The 18,949-nt window shown below is 33.8% G+C and overlaps 5 protein-coding genes and 1 non-coding gene across 6 annotated transcripts, besides 3 other annotated features; 3 read left to right on the plus strand and 3 right to left on the minus strand.

The window, feature by feature from the left end:
* Positions 1-721: part of a mobile genetic element that runs on past the window's edge.
* Positions 722-963: 242 nt separating this feature from the next.
* On the plus strand, positions 964-1,758 carry TVAGG3_0977550 (integrase core domain-containing protein; the record flags this gene model as incomplete). The annotated part of the gene is made up of 1 exon (XM_051253890.1): positions 964-1,758. A coding segment is annotated over one exon (795 nt), but the record flags the coding sequence as incomplete, so codon positions are not given.
* Positions 964-1,776: a mobile genetic element.
* An 800-nt stretch (positions 1,777-2,576) lies between these two features.
* Positions 2,577-3,416: a mobile genetic element.
* A 1,364-nt stretch (positions 3,417-4,780) lies between these two features.
* TVAGG3_0977570 (protein ubiquitination) lies at positions 4,781-5,272 on the minus strand (the record flags this gene model as incomplete). Its single annotated transcript, XM_001312693.1, has 1 exon — positions 4,781-5,272. The coding sequence occupies one exon, from the start codon at positions 5,270-5,272 to the stop codon at positions 4,781-4,783; it is 492 nt and encodes a 163-aa protein (XP_001312694.1).
* A 1,882-nt stretch (positions 5,273-7,154) lies between these two features.
* Positions 7,155-7,204, plus strand: TVAGG3_0977580. Its single transcript has one exon. It is a non-coding gene; the product is annotated as a tRNA-Pro (tRNA).
* Positions 7,205-7,488: 284 nt separating this feature from the next.
* On the plus strand, positions 7,489-12,855 carry TVAGG3_0977590 (ribonuclease H protein family; the record flags this gene model as incomplete). The annotated part of the gene is made up of 1 exon (XM_051253891.1): positions 7,489-12,855. One exon carries the CDS (start codon positions 7,489-7,491, stop codon positions 12,853-12,855), a length of 5,367 nt encoding a protein of 1,788 aa, XP_051079465.1.
* A 695-nt stretch (positions 12,856-13,550) lies between these two features.
* TVAGG3_0977600 (spectrin binding) lies at positions 13,551-16,787 on the minus strand (the record flags this gene model as incomplete). Its single annotated transcript, XM_001312695.1, has 1 exon — positions 13,580-16,771. The coding sequence occupies one exon, from the start codon at positions 16,769-16,771 to the stop codon at positions 13,580-13,582; it is 3,192 nt and encodes a 1,063-aa protein (XP_001312696.1).
* Positions 16,788-18,073: 1,286 nt separating this feature from the next.
* On the minus strand, positions 18,074-18,888 carry TVAGG3_0977610 (phosphatidate phosphatase protein; the record flags this gene model as incomplete). Its single annotated transcript, XM_001312696.2, has 1 exon — positions 18,175-18,888. One exon carries the CDS (start codon positions 18,886-18,888, stop codon positions 18,175-18,177), a length of 714 nt encoding a protein of 237 aa, XP_001312697.1.
* Between the last annotated feature and the right edge of the window lie 61 nt (positions 18,889-18,949).

An 18,949-nucleotide genomic window follows, 5' to 3' on the forward strand; every position in this document is an offset into this window, starting at 1 on the left:
TTTGAGAAGATTGAATATAACACAAATAAATTTGAATGTAAGTTAAATTGCTTGTTGTTTTTAATAGCTATTTAATGAGAAATCCAATATTGCAAAATTCAAATTGAATGATTGAAAGAACAGAAAAAGTCATTCTTTTCAATTTCGAATATGTTTCATTGTATTTATACTTATATGGCAAATAAGATATTTAAACTTGATTTTTGAAGGAAAATTCACAAAATTGAATAAATTCAAATAATTTTTATTCAAAAATAAACTAGTTATTTGAGTTTAATACTAATTATCTATTCAAACTACAAAGTTTGTAATTTAAAATATTTTGTGAGATCAGATTGAATTAATTCAAGGTTCTTTTCAATTAATATTAATGACCATATTACGCATTTTCGAACATTCTAAACCAAATATATAAAAATGGGAGACGAATGTTAAATTTTCTAGACATAAAGAAGTTGTTTACCGAGTTTTAGCTCTTATCTCTAACAAAAAATTAATTTTTAAAAAAATGACCGAATACGTTTCACAGCGAGAAAAAAATAAAAGGCAAGATAGAATTTTCTAGACATAAAGAAGTTGTTTACCGAGTTTTAGCTCTTATCTCTAACAAAAAATTAATTTTTAAAAAAATGACCGAATACGTTTCACAGCGAGAAAAAAATAAAAGGCAAGATAGAATTTTCTAGACATAAAGAAGTTGTTTACCGAGTTTTAGCTCTTATCTCTAACAAAAAATTAATTTTTAAAAAAATGACCGAATACGTTTCACAGCGAGAAAAAAATAAAACTGTACACTGATTTTCATTTTCATTTCCAGTCACTTTACTTATTATTTTTTCTTTTTTTCATTTTAATTATAAATTATTTCATAATACGTTTATTTACGTTACCATTTTCTTTATTCTTTTGAATTCCATACTAGACACTTATAGAATATTTTGATTGTTAACGTACTTCATTAGAATGAATCCTTACAAAGGGTATGTCGATCGAATTTACCTAATTGGTATTTCCAATCAGATTGAAGAAGGTAAAATGACATGGGAAGAAGCTTGCACCCATGTTCCCATCGCCCCAACCCTTCAATCAAATGATTTCAAATATTTAGATGTTTCAAAATCTTTTTTACAAAATCAATTTAGCTTACAGAATATCCCATTGCCTAAAGGCAAGAAAGGTCGTAGGGTCAATCCCTACGACCAAATCAAAGCTCTTGCTGTGATACATGACCACTGGGCCTTTCCCTGTGGTCAAACAAAACAATGGAAACGTTTGAAATTACAACAAATTGATGTATCTTATAGAGAAGTACGCAGATACTTCAAAGAAAATCATTTCACCAAGACGCGATTAGAGCATGCCGGGCCAGAAACAGCAGTAAGATATTGGGCGCTTTCACCCAATCTTATCTGGCACGCAGATGTTCATTATTTTAGGGGTGTTCGTGGCCAGTATATTTATGGCATAATCGACGATTTTAGCCGCAAAGTCCTAGCGTGTATACAAATACCAGATATGCTGGCAGCGACGACAGCGAACGTTGCGGCTTCCGCCTTCATTGAATTTGGCGCCCCTTATTGTTTCTGGACCGACAACGGTTCAGAAAATAGGGGCGCCTTTCAAGATCTACTTGATCTTTGGGGCGTCCAATGGCGGCATACAGACTCTCATTCTCCCTACCAAAATGGGAAGATTGAGAGATTCTGGCCGACATTGGAGCGCTGCCAAAGCATTCAGGCTATTCCTGCCTTTATTTGGGAGTACAATAATAACACACGCCGCATGAAGATCTCCCAATTAATCCATTAACTGGAACAAATTACACGCCAAATCAAATGTATCAGCTGAAACCGAAATACACAAATGCAGATACAGAAAGGTTGTGGCAAATATGGGATACAGATACAGGCATGACCGCTGTTGACACATTCACAGCGTAATAATAAACATAATTTTTTAATTTCATTTTTAACAAGTTTTTTTAAATGTATGTAATGAATAATTCATTAGAATATGATAATGCACATTGTAACAGAATAGAACAATCACCAAATTTTTTTTTGAAATTAAAAAAAAAAGTAAAAAGTATAAAGTAATCTAACCAAAAAAGATATTTAAAAGAATTTTGGAAAAAACAGAATAAGGATAATGATATTATTTTAGATACACAATCGATGTACTGAAGAATAATCCGGTAAAATGATGATATAAAATTAGATTATTTTACAAGTAGCTAAAAGAATAAAACTATAATATAAAATAAATGAAGTTTAATGAAACAATAAAGGTTAAATAAATAATAAAGATTTTTATTTTATATCAGTATTGAGAAGAAGTAACAGCTGACACTTGGTAGACAACTTCTTTATGTCTAGAAAATTCTATCTTGCCTTTTATTTTTTTCTCGCTGTGAAACGTATTCGGTCATTTTTTTAAAAATTAATTTTTTGTTAGAGATAAGAGCTAAAACTCGGTAAACAACTTCTTTATGTCTAGAAAATTCTATCTTGCCTTTTATTTTTTTCTCGCTGTGAAACGTATTCGGTCATTTTTTTAAAAATTAATTTTTTGTTAGAGATAAGAGCTAAAACTCGGTAAACAACTTCTTTATGTCTAGAAAATTCTATCTTGCCTTTTATTTTTTTCTCGCTGTGAAACGTATTCGGTCATTTTTTTAAAAATTAATTTTTTGTTAGAGATAAGAGCTAAAACTCGGTAAACAACTTCTTTATGTCTAGAAAATTCTATCTTGCCTTTTATTTTTTTCTCGCTGTGAAACGTATTCGGTCATTTTTTTAAAAATTAATTTTTTGTTAGAGATAAGAGCTAAAACTCGGTAAACAACTTCTTTATGTCTAGAAAATTTAACATTCGTCTCCCATTTTTATATATTTGGTTTAGAATGTTCGAAAATGCGTAATATGGTCATTAATATTAATTGAAAAGAACCTTGAATTAATTCAATCTGATCTCACAAAATATTTTAAATTACAAACTTTGTAGTTTGAATAGATAATTAGTATTAAACTCAAATAACTAGTTTATTTTTGAATAAAAATTATTTGAATTTATTCAATTTTGTGAATTTTCCTTCAAAAATCAAGTTTAAATATCTTATTTGCCATATAATATAAATACAATGAAACATATTCGAAATTGAAAAGAATGACTTTTTCTGTTCTTTCAATCATTCAATTTGAATTTTGCAATATTGGATTTCTCATTAAATAGCTATTAAAAACAACAAGCAATTTAACTTACATTCAAATTTATTTGTGTTATATTCAATCTTCTCAAAACTTATAATTTTCGGCTATAGCATGATTATATGCTATATAATATAATAAACCTATAATAGTATCATTCTTTCAATTATTTGAAGAGAAAACTGAAAAAATCTATTTTCGGTCTATAACAAGAATTTTATCAAACAATGATAAATATGAAAATAAAGAGAATGCTATAAAATAATGATAAATATGTAAATAAAGAGAATGTGATAAAACTATGATAAATTTGAAAAGAAAGATAATGTTATAAAACAATGATAAATATGAAAAGAAAGAGAATAAGTTTCATGTTAACATCAGCACCATGATCAACTAGGAATTGGACAATTTCTATTGAATTCTTATTGATAGCAATACTAAGAGGGCATTCATTAATATAGAGAGAATTTCATAAAACAATGATAAATATGAAAGTAAAGAGAATTTCATAAAACAATGATGAATATGAAAATAAAGAGATTGACATAAAATAATGATAAATAAGAAGAGAAAAAGAATTTCATAAAACATTGATAAATATGAAAATAAAGAGAATTTCATAAAACATTGATAAATATGAAAATAAAGAGAATGCTATAAAACAATGATAAATATTAAGAGAAAAAGAATCATATAAAACAATGATGAATATGAAAATAAAGAGAATTCTATCAAACAATGATAAATATGTAAATAAAGAGAATGTGATAAAACTATGATAAATTTGAAAAGAAAGATAATGTTATAAAACAATGATAAATATGAAAAGAAAGAGAATAAGTTTCATGTTAACATCAGCACCATGATCAACTAGGAATTGGACAATTTCTATTGAATTCTTATTGATAGCAATACTAAGAGGGCATTCATTAATATAGAGAGAATTTCATAAAACAATGATAAATATGAAAGTAAAGAGAATTTCATAAAACAATGATGAATATGAAAATAAAGAGATTGACATAAAATAATGATAAATAAGAAGAGAAAAAGAATTTCATAAAACATTGATAAATATGAAAATAAAGAGAATTTCATAAAACATTGATAAATATGAAAATAAAGAGAATGCTATAAAACAATGATAAATATTAAGAGAAAAAGAATCATATAAAACAATGATGAATATGAAAATAAAGAGAATTCTATCAAACAATGATAAATATGTAAATAAAGAGAATGTGATAAAACTATGATAAATTTGAAAAGAAAGATAATGTTATAAAACAATGATAAATATGAAAAGAAAGAGAATAAGTTTCATGTTAACATCAGCACCATGATCAACTAGGAATTGGACAATTTCTATTGAATTCTTATTGATAGCAATACTAAGAGGGCATTCATTAATATAGAGAGAATTTCATAAAACAATGATAAATATGAAAGTAAAGAGAATTCTATCATAAAATGATAAATATTAAGAGAAAGAGAATTCTATCAAAAAATGACAAATATTAAGAGAAAGTGAATTATATAAAACAATGATGAATATGAAAAGAAAGAGAATATTATAAAACTATGATAAATTTGAAAAGAATGAGATTATAAATTTTGTTAATATCTTCTCCATTATTAAGTAAATAAGATACAATATCATAATTTCCGAAATGCATACTTTCTGCTATTGAATTTGGAGTTTGTTCAAAATTTGTTTTAAGGTAGTCAGCAATTTCAAAGTGTCGATAATCCAATGCCATATTAACCATGTTATCAAATGATTTACCTTCATCTATCATTTGCATAAAAACATTTTTATTCCCGCCTTGAACAGCATATTCTTCGGAGTTATCGGTGTATTGTGCTCCTAAATTTTTCAAGTAATTGAAGCACAATTCTGATCCATATTTAATTGCACAGTCAAGTGGTGTGATATAATAATCAATTTGCTCATTAATATCAAGATTTGGGAATTTACTCTTAAGATCATCAACTTTATCCCATGCAATATAGTATAAAGGAGATTTTGTTGAATATAAATTCAGAATTTCTTCTTCTTTCATTTTAGGTTTGTAATCTTCGAATTTGAAGCCATTATAATGTAGAATCACCATTAATTTCTCATTTTCTGGTTTTATGATGCATGAAAATTTGTTTGATATCTTTTGATAAAGTTCTGAAAATAATTTGATTTCTTTAACACGAATTTGTGAAAAAAATATCAATCAAATAAAGGGACATTTGGATAGATATTTTGTGAGCTGTTATTAATTCGATAATTTGCGAAGATATTTGTATTATATTATTGGAATTGACACTCCAAATAAGTTTTGATGCTTGATCTGGGTATTCGAATACTTTAATTGGCTTAAGGTCACTGTAACTGGACCAATTTTCATTTTTTGGTTGCTCTGAACTTGACATTGCCCTAATTTTTAACCTTAAACAGTTGATCGAAAAAATTTTACTATTATTACCCAGATTTGCCTTACTTTTACCACCTCTCGAAAGCTGGGGACACCGCCTATCGTTGGGAGTAGCTATTAAATAGAACCACCAAGGGTATTTTTCGAACTGCCGGTGTATTGTAGTGGAAACATCCGACATGTTGATTTATTATGCCAAGGTTTGATTCCCATTTAGCCAATTTTTTTCTTTTTTGGATCATGAATTTTTTTTTGGGTCACTATAAGATTTGTTTCATGTTCTAAATCTGCTGCATATGTAATCTATTTTTATTTACCTATTTTTTAAAAATCTATTGGATTGCCAAATATGAATATATTTAAAATCATAAAACTCCAAAAAAACTATAAATATATGTTTTATGCATAGTGCGATACTCAAATATCAGATTACTTAGATCCATGAATAATATCCGAATTTTTTTTTCTTAAAATTAAACTTCAAAACTTCTTGCAATCTTATTCCTAATCAATTGTAAATTTTTAAAACCATTTTTTAAAATAATTTTGCGTAAATTTTATTCTCATGTTGTTTTAATCGAAAATTGATACATTTTCAAAAAAATAATAATTGACTTATGAAATTCATTTTTAAGGTGAAATAGTATTGTTTTATTAAAGTATATGAATAATATATAAAAAATTAATGAATAATATAAGCAGATTTTTAGTTTACAAAACAAATATGAGCAATGCAATTTCAAACTTTTGCTGGCAATTTCGATATTGCTCAAGTTTGTAGTATTTGTGATACCTATAACATCGGCTTAATCAAAATTCGATTTTTCTTATGAGTTATTGAGAAAATTTGATTGCAATGAGAAGGATTTCGACGTTTTTGATAAACTAAGAGCTGAGCTTTAGGGGTTCAGTTCATTTATGGCTGTAGTTTGATGCGTAGATCTCTTTTTTATTGTAAATTCTTTCAGCATGGAGATCGAGAATGAATCTTTTGAGAACTTTATGAGTTTTTACACCCGTAAAGAGGTCCTTCGAGGAAAGATAGTCCAGACTACATGAAGATGTGGGTTAACCAAAAAAATCCGATGGTTTCCCCATATTCATGTAGATCTTCGAAAAAATGAGCACCAAAAAAGCCAAAAAAATAGGCTTTTTATTGGATTTGTACACTAGATCAATAATCTATTTAGGATCTGACACTCTTTTTAGCCAGAGATATGAGGTCCTTTCTAGGAAAACGATCTATTCATCCATAAAAAAAATGAATTATCGTTTTCCCCAGAAATTACATGGGGAGTGGTAAAAGTAAGGAAAATCTGGGTAATTCAAATTTATTGGCACTTTTTGTTACAATCACTCTGATTTTTATTTAAAATATTTTATTAGTATAACTTTTTATGCATCATTTGATGAACCTTATTTGACATTTGATCGGAGAATTTGATCCTTCAAGAACCATATTAGTATTAATAATTTCAAGATTTGATTAAGGATTAAAATTAATAGAAATAATTAAGAAGGGTGAGTAGTCTAGTGGTATGATTCCTGTTTTGGGTACAGGAGGTCCCGAGAAGCTTCCACTGCAATCGTACGTGTACTGTGGCAACACAGCTATAACAGACAGTTTCACGCCAACCGCGAAAACGATTTTGAAGCCTGAGGAACAAAATTTAGATATCGTTTTGAAAAATATTGCAGCGTTGAATCCAGAAAATTACTCCGACTTAATCAGGAGCCTATCGAAGATGGAGTTCAGATTAGATTACCCGAAAGAAATAGAGAATTACTGGATTTCGGAAAAATTATTTAGCCAATCCATCGCATCATTGCCCATCAGTTTGTTAGTCGCATCCATGTTCTCACCTGAAGACCGTGACTTGAGTACAGAACCGTTCCACTGTAACGCTGATGGCTGTAATTTCCATTGTGACAATTGTGAAAGAATGGTTGAACACATCAGAGAGCACCATAACACTGACCCCATGATCAATACATTTGAAACAACAGAAGACACATTTAGAAGAATAACGGCCATCAAAATAGACAAGACAGGCATCGAAGAACTTAACCCTCTAAAATACAGATGCTCGTATTGCGACGAGTTATTCACCGAAGCAGAAGATCATGCCATCCATATGATTTCACATCTCACAGAAAAATTATCACCAGATATATCTTTCTTTTTCAACGACATTTTACGCCTTTACAAAACTATCGACAAACCAACAGTACAAAATTTATTTCCAGAAACACAAGTCGCAATTTTTGACACACTTGAAGAAGAAACAAACAGATTCAGACTTATCGTAGGAAGAGAAGCCATAGAAACAATTGAAGAAGCATTCCCTCCAAGTCCACCAGGAACAGATCGGAAACCATCCATAATCATCACAGACACCTGTCAACTCAGGTTTGTACCATGCATGGATGAACCACCAAAAGGAGATCTCGGAATTCTGACTCTACTTTTAAGAGATTTCAGCGCACACAATATCCCGATTAAATCACTGAACAATAAGGAACTAATTGCTGATAAAGACATCGATTACAGCCCAGATTTTGTCGAAGGAGCTCTAGCCAACGCAGAAGAACATGATACAACGAACAGCCAGAACAACAATGGAAGATACATTAACTCAGCCGAAAAACTTACAGAATTTTTAATACAATGTGAAGACTACTTAACGAACATCAAAACACTTGAAGACTTAGAACGTTTCTACACAACGATTAAAGACTACAGAGTCAACAAAGAGGTTATCGCCGAAGATACACCAATCTTTGTATATTTCCTAGTAGAAGAAGGGAAATTACCAAAACCAGGTCTTAGATGCCCACTTGAATCATACGAAGGACACGAAGACAAGGCATTCGAATCACTGAGAAAACTTTGCGACCACTTCAAAGGAGAAATCGCGAAAACGAGCTTTGACCCAAAGGTTCACACCATAGACATCTGGGTTGAATTTTTGGCCCAAGCCTATGGCACAGGCACGTTTGTCTACAAAGATGAAAACGGAAACATCGACCTTGATACGCACGTATTCAAATGCCCTTATGCAGACTGCTCATACACGAACAACGACAGATCAAAACTCATGGACCACATGAAAACGAAGAAACACGCCAAGAACGTATACATCGAGAGATACGGCTTCTTTTGGGGTATTGTCATAGAAGGAGTCAACCGACCAAAAGGAATCGTCTACCCGACACTCAAAGACATCAAAGAACACGCTTGTCGCAAATGTCCAGAAGCAGGATGCAACACATATGTAACAGAATTGAGCGACATCAAAGAACATCTAAAGAAGAAACATAAGTCTACAACAGCAGGAGTAGACGGAGAAATCGCGCACACTGATGCTACATACTGCTGGATTACCAAAGAAGAACTCGACGCATTACATGCCGAGAGAGCAAGAGAAAGAGCAGAGCAAGTAGACAACACTCCAGTACAACAGATAATTAATGCTGACAACAATGAAGAGAACAACGAGAACCAAGAAGACAACGGAAACAACGAAGAAGCAGATGCCCTCGACCCGCCAAATAACACAACAGAGACAGAAGATGAAGCGGTTCATGCCGTCATCATCAATCCACCAGCAACAGAAGAGGAAGAGGTAGCCATCATCGCCGAGGCAAGAAGAAACATTCCAGAACTCCAACAAGCAGAAGAGAGAGGCTGCGTTACACCGAAAATGACATCACTCGTCCGATTAAAACTATTGAAAGGAGGAGGAGAACTTTTCAACAAGAAACTCACTCCATTAGCCACAAGATACGCAGCTACAGGAAATACAGAAGCAGACAAAATCAAGGTAGATTACTTGACACTAAAATGCAATGCCGCCTTGAGAGAAATGATCTACACCAATAACCACAGCGAACCAAAGTTTATGACAGCAGAAAATGGAGAAGACACAGGAGAAGACACAGCACCACCGCCAAGGATATCGGAAGACACAAGAGATCGCATTCAAAAAGCAGCCAATGAAATAAAAGGAACTCTCATCAAAGTAGTCAAACACATAAGTCACGCGAGATGCCTCAAAGACAGCACGAGAGACGATGAACACAATAAATTCGTCGAAATGATTGCAAAAATCAAAAACGATCTCAGAGATAACAAATTCGAACAATATAACATTGAAGAAATATTTCAAGGACCGATCTCCGACCAGAGTATTCTCAACATCGTCAACATGGAGGACAACAACGAATTCATCAAGAAAATGGATTACATTAACCGAATTCTCGGAACACCACAGGATGCATCACCATATGCAAGGAAGAAGTTACAAGCATGTTTCGCCGATAACCCAACAAAGACTCTCAGAAACATAATCTTAGCCGACAAAGTTCCACAACAATCATTGAAGCCAAGCGAATACCTTGATTACTACGGACCTCAATGGGCAAACGAAGCTGAAGGCTACGAAAACTTCCTGCATCATGACTACGCGTTACCGGAGAGATATGGCCAAGCTTTCGCAAACGACTTCCTCGACTTCATGACAAATGAATCGAAGATCATCGAAGTAATCCGCAACAAGAATCATTTATCGGCACACGGCCTCGATGGAATTCCGAACTCAGTTTACATGCTATTCCCAGTCAGCGCCGCAAAATTCCTCAGTATATTATTCAGATCAATCATCATATCAGGTCACATCCCAGACTGCTGGAAGCTCTCCAAGACAGTGATGCTTTTTAAGAAGGACGACCCATCGTTAGCAAAGAACTGGAGACCAATCGGCATCACGTCATGCACTTACAGAATCTTCATGACTTTAGTCAACAAAGCGTTACAGATGATCCCAATGTTCCACGCAATGCAAAAAGGTTTCGTTCGCGGAGCAACACTGAGTGAGCACATTGCAGTCGCGAACGAAGTCCTTTGCCAATCAACCAGAACACAGTCTGAAATGTTCCAAACAGCAATCGATTTCACGAACGCTTTCGGCACAGTTCCTCATCAATTGATCTTTGATTCTCTCGAAGCGAAGAAAGTTCCCGATTCGATCATCAATCTGCTCAAGGACCTCTACAAAGGAGCAAGAACGGCTATCTATACAAGACATGCACACTCCGAGATAGTTCCGGTTCGCAGAGGTGTCATCCAAGGCTGTCCACTCAGTCCAATCCTCTTCAACTGCTGCTTAGATCCTTTATTATATGCAGTCCAGAGGAGACACTTTGAGGACGGTTACAGATTCCAAGACAAAGCAGGACAGTATTCAATTGCCATTCAAGCTTACGCTGACGACGTTCTAGTCATCTCTCCAACACATGAAGGAATGCAAAGAATCTTAAACACAGTAGATGAATTCCAGAAAATTGCGAAACTCAAAGTTGCACCACAGAAATGCGTCACACTTGCCAAAACATCCACTGCAATCCAACCTTTCCGCATTGGTCCAGACGAAATCCCAATCAAGACGAGCATGGACAACATCACATATCTTGGAATACCAATCTCTGGAACAAAGACATCAAGATTTGCAGCTGCAACTGGCATTCTGGAAAAGGTCAAAGCACAGATCAGAGTCGTCTTCGCGTCACATCTCGCTCTCTCTCAGAAGATTATCGCTCTCAGAGTCTTCATCTTGCCACAACTTGACTTTTACATGTTCCACAACGTATTCAGAGTCAATGACTTGAAAGCGACAGATCAGATGATCCGAGGCCTGATCGACAAAGAAGCGCCGACGTCAAACATTCCGGTTTCATTTTTCTACATGCCGAAGAACAAAGGCGGCTTTGGACTCGTTAAATTGGAACTTCGCCAGCCTCAGCTCGTTCTCACTAAATTTGCGAGGTTATGGTTAAGTCAACAAGCAGAAACCAAAGCCTTCTTTCACACAATGGCTCAAGAAGAGAAGTCATTCCGCAAGGTCGTCGAAGACCAAGAAAATGGTTTCTTAGGCATCAAGATGGAAAACGGCAAAATTGTCCAGAAGAACGAAAGATCCAAACGCACAAATTGTTTCATCACACAGGCGGCTAAAGCAGCAGACAAACTGGAAGTCAGATTCAAAGAATGGGACAAAGGAGGCATACAAGTCAGAGGTGTAGGAGAAAATGCAACAGACTGGTACCGCTCGAAACACATCGGCCAAATCTCACCCTTAATCGGTCGCGTCATCCAACAGAGGCAGTACGAGGAGTTCAAGAAAGACGAAACACACTCACACACTTTCTGCGAACCAGCAGCGCTAGCGGAGTCACACGACATCATGAAGAGACCACAAGCTGTTCCAAACAACCTCTACTCAGCGGCTATTGCTCTCCGTACAAACACAGCTCCAACCCCAGCAAACATGCACTTCCACAACCCAGAAGTTTTGGCTAATTGTCCATTGTGCGGATGCCAATCCTGCACTCTCTTCCACACATTGAACATGTGCAGAAACCGTTTCAGTCTATACAAATGGCGCCACAATATCATATGCGATGACATTTACCAATTCATTCACGATCACTATCCAGGAGTAACCATCAAATGCTCGGCGAGAATTACAAGTGACGGCTACCAAACAACAGGCCCAGAGCTCGACGACACAGTTAAAGATCTCCTCCCAGACCTTGTTGTCTACGATGAAGCGAACAAGATGATCAAGATCATTGAAGTCACATGCCCTTACGGCACGGACAACAATGTTGGCAACTCTCTTGACGCGGCATACGACAAAAAGGTTAACAAGTATAAGAGCCTTGCTGAACAAACAGAGAGATTATTTAACTGGACCACGACGCTCTCAATTATCGTAGTCTCATCACTAGGAGTCATCCCTCTCCGTACAAAACTCGACGCATTGAGAATCTCACCTGCAGATCACATACAGCTACTCAAGAGACTTTCGATGCACGCGATAGCTGCGAGTGCTTGCATTGTTTTTGAAAAAGTGCCAGAATTCTTCGGTATGCGCTGCCGTCCCCTCCCAGGACGAGTCACAGCTCCCAATGCAGCGATCCCACCAAACAACAATGAAAACAATAACGACACAGATCATGGTCAGGAGAACCAACAGGCAACCTCTGAAGAGCAACCAACCAACAATGGAAATGCTCAAGAAGACAATGGCCAAGGCGAACAAATAAATAATTCAACCGAACAAACTATCTCTGTTGATCAAATCATCGAAGAAGATGCTGAGAACAACGCGATAGAACAAGCCTTAGACCAACCCGATGAGGACGAATTCCTTAACTAAGAAGAGATAAGACGAGTGAGAAGAACAGAAGCATAGTAGGATTGGCAGAGCTTAAGCGATGTCACTCGGTACGAAACGTGTACCAAACACCGGATTCCGTGCTAGGAATCACAAGCCAAAATAAAAGAGACACCACGAAAATTACTCACCCTCCCTCAAACAGATAATAATATTAACCTCCCATCCATCAGTCTGTATGGTCTGATAACAGACTAGCACCACATCCATGATACACTCATTGGAGTGAAAACCACCAACAACAAATCCACCTAGACCAAATCCTGCCCCACCTCCACCCAAGTAGCTCGCTTCGCTCGCTCACCTAAAACTTTGCTCGCTCGCTTCGCTCGCTCGTCTTAACCCTTTCCGAATAAACACTTACAATTCCCGGCTCGCCCCATTTTTTCCTTTTTATTTTTTTTTCATCCTCATGGATTCATATCATGTCTAAAATTTATACGCAATATATATTTTTTGTTGCCAATTATACATTTTTTTGTCTAACAGAATTATTGGATGTTATATGGTTAGTTTATGCAATATTTAAAAATTCGTATGTAATCAAGAATGTCCATTATATCATTGTGAAATCATATTAATACCATGCCCACATTTAACAATTCTTGACCAATATTGATAGCTTTACAAAATATGTGGAACTGCAAAATCAAATATTTTTCAAAAAAAAAATTACTAATTGATTAATTTTAAAAACTAAAATGAATTATATACGAGAAAGCAACCTTTCTGCTGAAGGCATAATAGAAGCCTTTGCGTCAAGGAACTTATTAAAATCTTTCAGATAAGAATTCTTGTTGAATATTCCAGAGAACTCGGAAAGAATTCCAACAACTAAGTAATCGATTTCGATGACTCCTGAATCAACAGAAACAGAAGAAGGAATATCGTAATCGCTATCCGAATATCCAAGTGTGTAGAATGATGAATGAGTTCTTGCTTGGTTTGCATTTCTGCAGATTTTTTCATCATTCAAAACTGTTTTCGAAAACAGGTCGAAAATTTCTTCCAAGACAATATTTTGAGTGATTCCTCTTATCGAATACAAAACGCAATACAAAAATGATTTCGTATCATTCAGATTACGCAACAAATCTAAGACGAATTCATCATCATTATATGAAAACTTTGAAAAGAAAGCTTTGATCAACAATTGATTTTCTTTGATGTCTTTCAAATAAATTTTGATTTCGTTGATCATTTCTTCACTCAAATATTCTTTCTCTTCGATAGATTCACTCAAATTTGTCAAACAAACAGTTAGTTCATCACTCTTTGGACATTTGTTTGACATAATTTTGAGCGAACTTAATAATGATTCTAATGATTTTTCTGTCAAATAATCAGTGTCACTTTTGACAATAAAACTTCCGATGAAAGCAAAAAGTTCCAAAAGTTTTTCGTTTTCATCAAACTTGATATCGAAGAAATGTTCCATCTTCTTGTAATTCATCTTCCATTTGTTTTCCATCAAGCTTTGTTTCATCGCTGCCAAAATCTGACACAAACCGTTATCATCATTATTTTTAGAAATGTTTTCAAAAGCAGTTTTGTAGAAAAGTTTTTCTCCCAATCCGACACCAATGATTGGATTCTTTTGGCATCTTTTTGCATTCGAAATTGAGTAATTTGATATCATGAGTTGAATCCTTCTGAGTTCATCGCTTTGGAGCTTGACTTTCTTTGATTCAATCAATGTCAAAAATTTCTGGCAGAATTTGTCAGACAAATTGTCAGAAAAATCAATTTGTTCTTTGACAATTTTCTCAGTTTCGAATGGGAAACAATGAGGAAGGAGAGAAATGCTTTGAATGATAATTTCACGTGATTTGTCAGATGTCACTTTTTGAGATTTGAAATTCGAAGCCAACATATTGTAGAAAGTCGACAATAACTGGCATTGATTATGATTTGGTTCTTTAATCTCTCTGAATGACATTTCTAACATCATCAAAGTGAAATCAATGTCATTTATCTCTTGGCACTTTTTAATAACGGTTTCAGATGTTATTACGTTATTAGTAAACATCTTTTGGAGAACATCCATCAAGTCATTTATCTCTGATTCAACAATGTCACCTTTTTCAATGTCACCTTTAACATTAGAGACGTTTTTATTTTTGTAGATGATTTCCAAGTCATCGAGTGCCATCTTGGAGATCATTTCCAAAACAGGAATGAAATGCTGCTTGATAGGAAGTTTAAGATTAATTGACTTCACTTCACTATACAAAACCGCTCTGATTTGAGGAAAATTATTCAATTTCTGGAGAATTACAAGCATCGAATTGGAAGAAGTTGAAATGCAAGGTTCAGAAATCAAAAAGAACCTTGTGAGAATAGGGATGTGCTCTGGAAGGAAATCTTGCAACAACCACTTCTCGTAGATCGCTCTTTCAGTCAAATTAGAGTCGTTAATAAACGGCAAATTTGTCAAAAATGATCTGAAATTATCAGAAATTTTCTTGGAGAGAACGAAAGGAATTAGAAGGATTCTCTTCGAAACAGCAATGCTCAAGACAAGGTCAATGATACTGTTGTCAAATTTGAATTCTTCCAAGTTGATCAGATAATTGATCACGTCATAATTTTTGGATGAAACAGCAGTTTCCAAAAGTGACAATTTTGAAATATCATAAAGTTTCATTACTTTGAGCCATGCGAGTACTTCTTTGGTTCCATTCTTGGCAACAGATTCGGCAAACTGGTCAGTGATTTTGAGAAGGTTTTTGCTGTATAAAACCGATAAAATTGAGGGAGAAATTTGAGAAGATGTAAAGTCACAAATGTAAGAACCGGAAGGATTCTTTTCGAGGAGAGATTCAATTACTGACTTCGATGTAATGCAGTTCGCGTAGAGTAATGACATGTCTTCGATGCAATTTTCGATAAGATATTTTTGAGCGAAAAATGATCTCGAGTTGAATGATGAATTGACCATGTGTGATGTAACTTTGATCTCATCTTTGTATTTGTTGAAGAAATAGGCGTTGTTTGCTGATATTGACATGTTAAATAAGTCTTCATTTGTAAATCTTGTGGATTTTGTATCAATGATCCAATCAATGACATCATTGCGACGATTTCTCATTGCTGTTTCGACATGCTGGCCATCAATCTCGCGATTCTGATCCCAGAGACGAATAATTTCCAAATTTCCTCCAATGATAGGAGCTGTCTCAACGATACCACGGAAGTTTGCCTTGTTTAGCATAAGGAACTTGAAGCATGTTAATGATCCGAATAAAGCAGCAGCTTCTAACAAAGTTGCTCTTTGATTTCGAATAACAGGGTGGTATAATTGCGAACAATAAAGAGTCTGATTGAAACTGAAGTCTCCTTCGATTGATCTCTCGCGTAAAAAGTCGATGTCGTCGTGCTTAAGTGCGTATTCGATTGTTCCTGGTAAACAACCATCTTCAATGGTACTTATTGAATAGTTTATTGGAGCAGTGAAGAAGCATGGAAAAGCGTTATATAGTTCTTCAGCAAAAATATCACGTGCAATAGGGAGATCGTGTGTTGCTAAGTATAAAACACGAGGAATTTTTTCATATAAGTTTAAGAATCCAATTTTAACAAGTTTGTAAATGTAAACTACGATAAAGGGATTCTTTGATCTTTCGCAATTGCGAAGAATAAATTTCGGAAGTGCTTGAAGTATACTATTAGGCTTTGCAAGCTTCTTAATTGCCACTGTGAACTTGACAAGAGCATCAGTGACATTCAAACGTATGGATAAAATGAAGAAAATTTCATGAATCAACTGATTTATACCATCCGTATTTGAAATTACATCCAAATTGAGATCAACAGCAATAGAATTTGCATTGTCATCATTAATTGACGCTAAGAAACTCTGGAGTTGCTCCCAGAAGTCCAATTCATATTCCATCATCGTTTTTTCTGTCAACTTTTTATTGCAAAATCTCGATTGAGAGGAAAACCTCCGTAACCGAAACATCATTCAATTTTGATTTGAAAAAGAAGTAATCTGATTAATTTCGGTTCCAAATGGTATGGCTATATAAAATTGTAAAACTTTCAATGATCGTTGCAATTCAATTTATGAGCGGAAAACAACATTTTTGAAATAAAATTGATTTCTCCAAGATTTCAAGACACTTCACAAGGTAGTATATTAGGTCATTACTCTTTTAATTGATATTCCCTTTTATTTTTACCGGTAATAACTTTCGAAATGGAAACCTTTTTATGATTACGCACATTTTATCTTAAAATTAATTGCAGTTCTACCACAATGGATTGCTTATCCAATAAAAATTCCTATAGCTTAGATATGAATTGGAACTGAAATGTAACCAAGTATAAAAATTCTTGAGCAAGCATTACACCAAATAGAACACATGTGCAGTGAACTAATACACAATACAATTGAGCGTGAAATCATTATTAAAATTAAATAAAAATTTGGAACCGAATGAATGCAAAACAATATCATAAAATGAATGCGTACTCACTAGCAAATCATAATATTGTATACATATTGTTGATAGATCAATTTTTTTTTTCAGTTCCTTTCGTACTCTAAGTTAAGGCTAAACATTTAAGGACATTGGAAATAAAACCATTATAGAGTACAAATGGGACCAATTAAACGCACCTCCACTATGATCTTTTCTTCAAATACAAAACATTCTTTTTTATATTTGATTTCATTACAAAATTCAATTAAAAAGAGTGTGTGATGTATCTAATCATTCATTTTACATCAAATAACTTAGATTCAGACTTCAAAATTCTTAAAAAAAAGTAGTATTCAATTTTTTACGACTTTTTTTTCCGAAATTTTTAGCCATCAATTATTCTTCAATTAGCAAAAGTATTAATGTCACTATTTTCCTACATAGGCGTCCCAATAGCTTTCATTGCTGTCTTATGCTTCCTTTATTTTTGCGCATCACATGGTTGCCTTTGTGTTTGCATTCATAGAGATGAATCTAGAGAAGAAGGTTGTGCTGTTGCATGCGTTTAAATTTATTAAGTTCCTAATCCAACCTACAACTACGTTGAAATAACATCACTTCCTGATTATTTTTTTTTGTTTAATTCTTTTATCTATTTCTTATAAATATAAAATTTAAAATACAAACAGTTATCTTAAAATACCAAAGAATGTCAATACATTTGTTATATTTAAATAAGTATTTTTTCAATAAAATTTGGTAAATAGAAAAAATAAGGTATTTTTGAAAGAATATTTATGAAATTACTAAATTAGTATATAAAAAGATAGATATGATTCAAAATCAGGCTACGATACCAATGGTATCAAAAAAATTAATTAATATTGTATTTTGCACGTTGACCTTTCCTGTAAACGGTGTACACAGTTGTACAAAGAACACCACCGATGAATAATCCGGCTAGAACATCGTCTACATGAGAATTTCTATCCCAAATTCTTGTTGCACCCACAAGAAACGCCAAACAAACTGGGAATAAGCGAAGAACCAAAATTCCCATATGGAATTGTGACCAAAGATCTGAGAAAAAGAAACTTAAGAATAATAAGGAAGTCATGGCTTCTGAAGTGTGAACAGAAGGGAATGAGGTAAACTGTGTTCGAAGTTCTGTTGCTGACAATACATTATAGCATCTTTGGAAGGATCCATCACCACCACAGATTGCTATCGTATCTGGACGTGGTCTACCGATAAATCTTGCAAGGGAATTCGATATAAGTAAATTTAAGCCAATTGCGAAGTAATAAGCTGTTAAGGTTTTTCGAATTGATATTGTTTGCGAGACAAAAATGATGATTAAGAGCATTAAAATAGGAACAGCACCATATTCAACGACCAAAATGATGATGTATGGAATTGTTGCTGTTTTTCGTTCTTGATCAATATCAATATCTAAAAATTCGTTGAAATCTTTGTCAAATTTAATTCCTAATGCGATAAATCCTGCAACATTTATACCAATGATAAGCATCCAATCAAGAACATTATATTCCTTCAAGAAACTCCAAATAGTTCGAAGAGTAGGCATTTTGAAAAAGTGACAATTTCAAATCTTAAAAGGGGTCATTTTAAAAAATAAGAGGGGGAAG

This window comes from Trichomonas vaginalis, chromosome I, assembly GCF_026262505.1.
Source record: "Trichomonas vaginalis G3 chromosome I, whole genome shotgun sequence".
Taxonomy (NCBI): Eukaryota; Parabasalia; order Trichomonadida; family Trichomonadidae; genus Trichomonas; species Trichomonas vaginalis.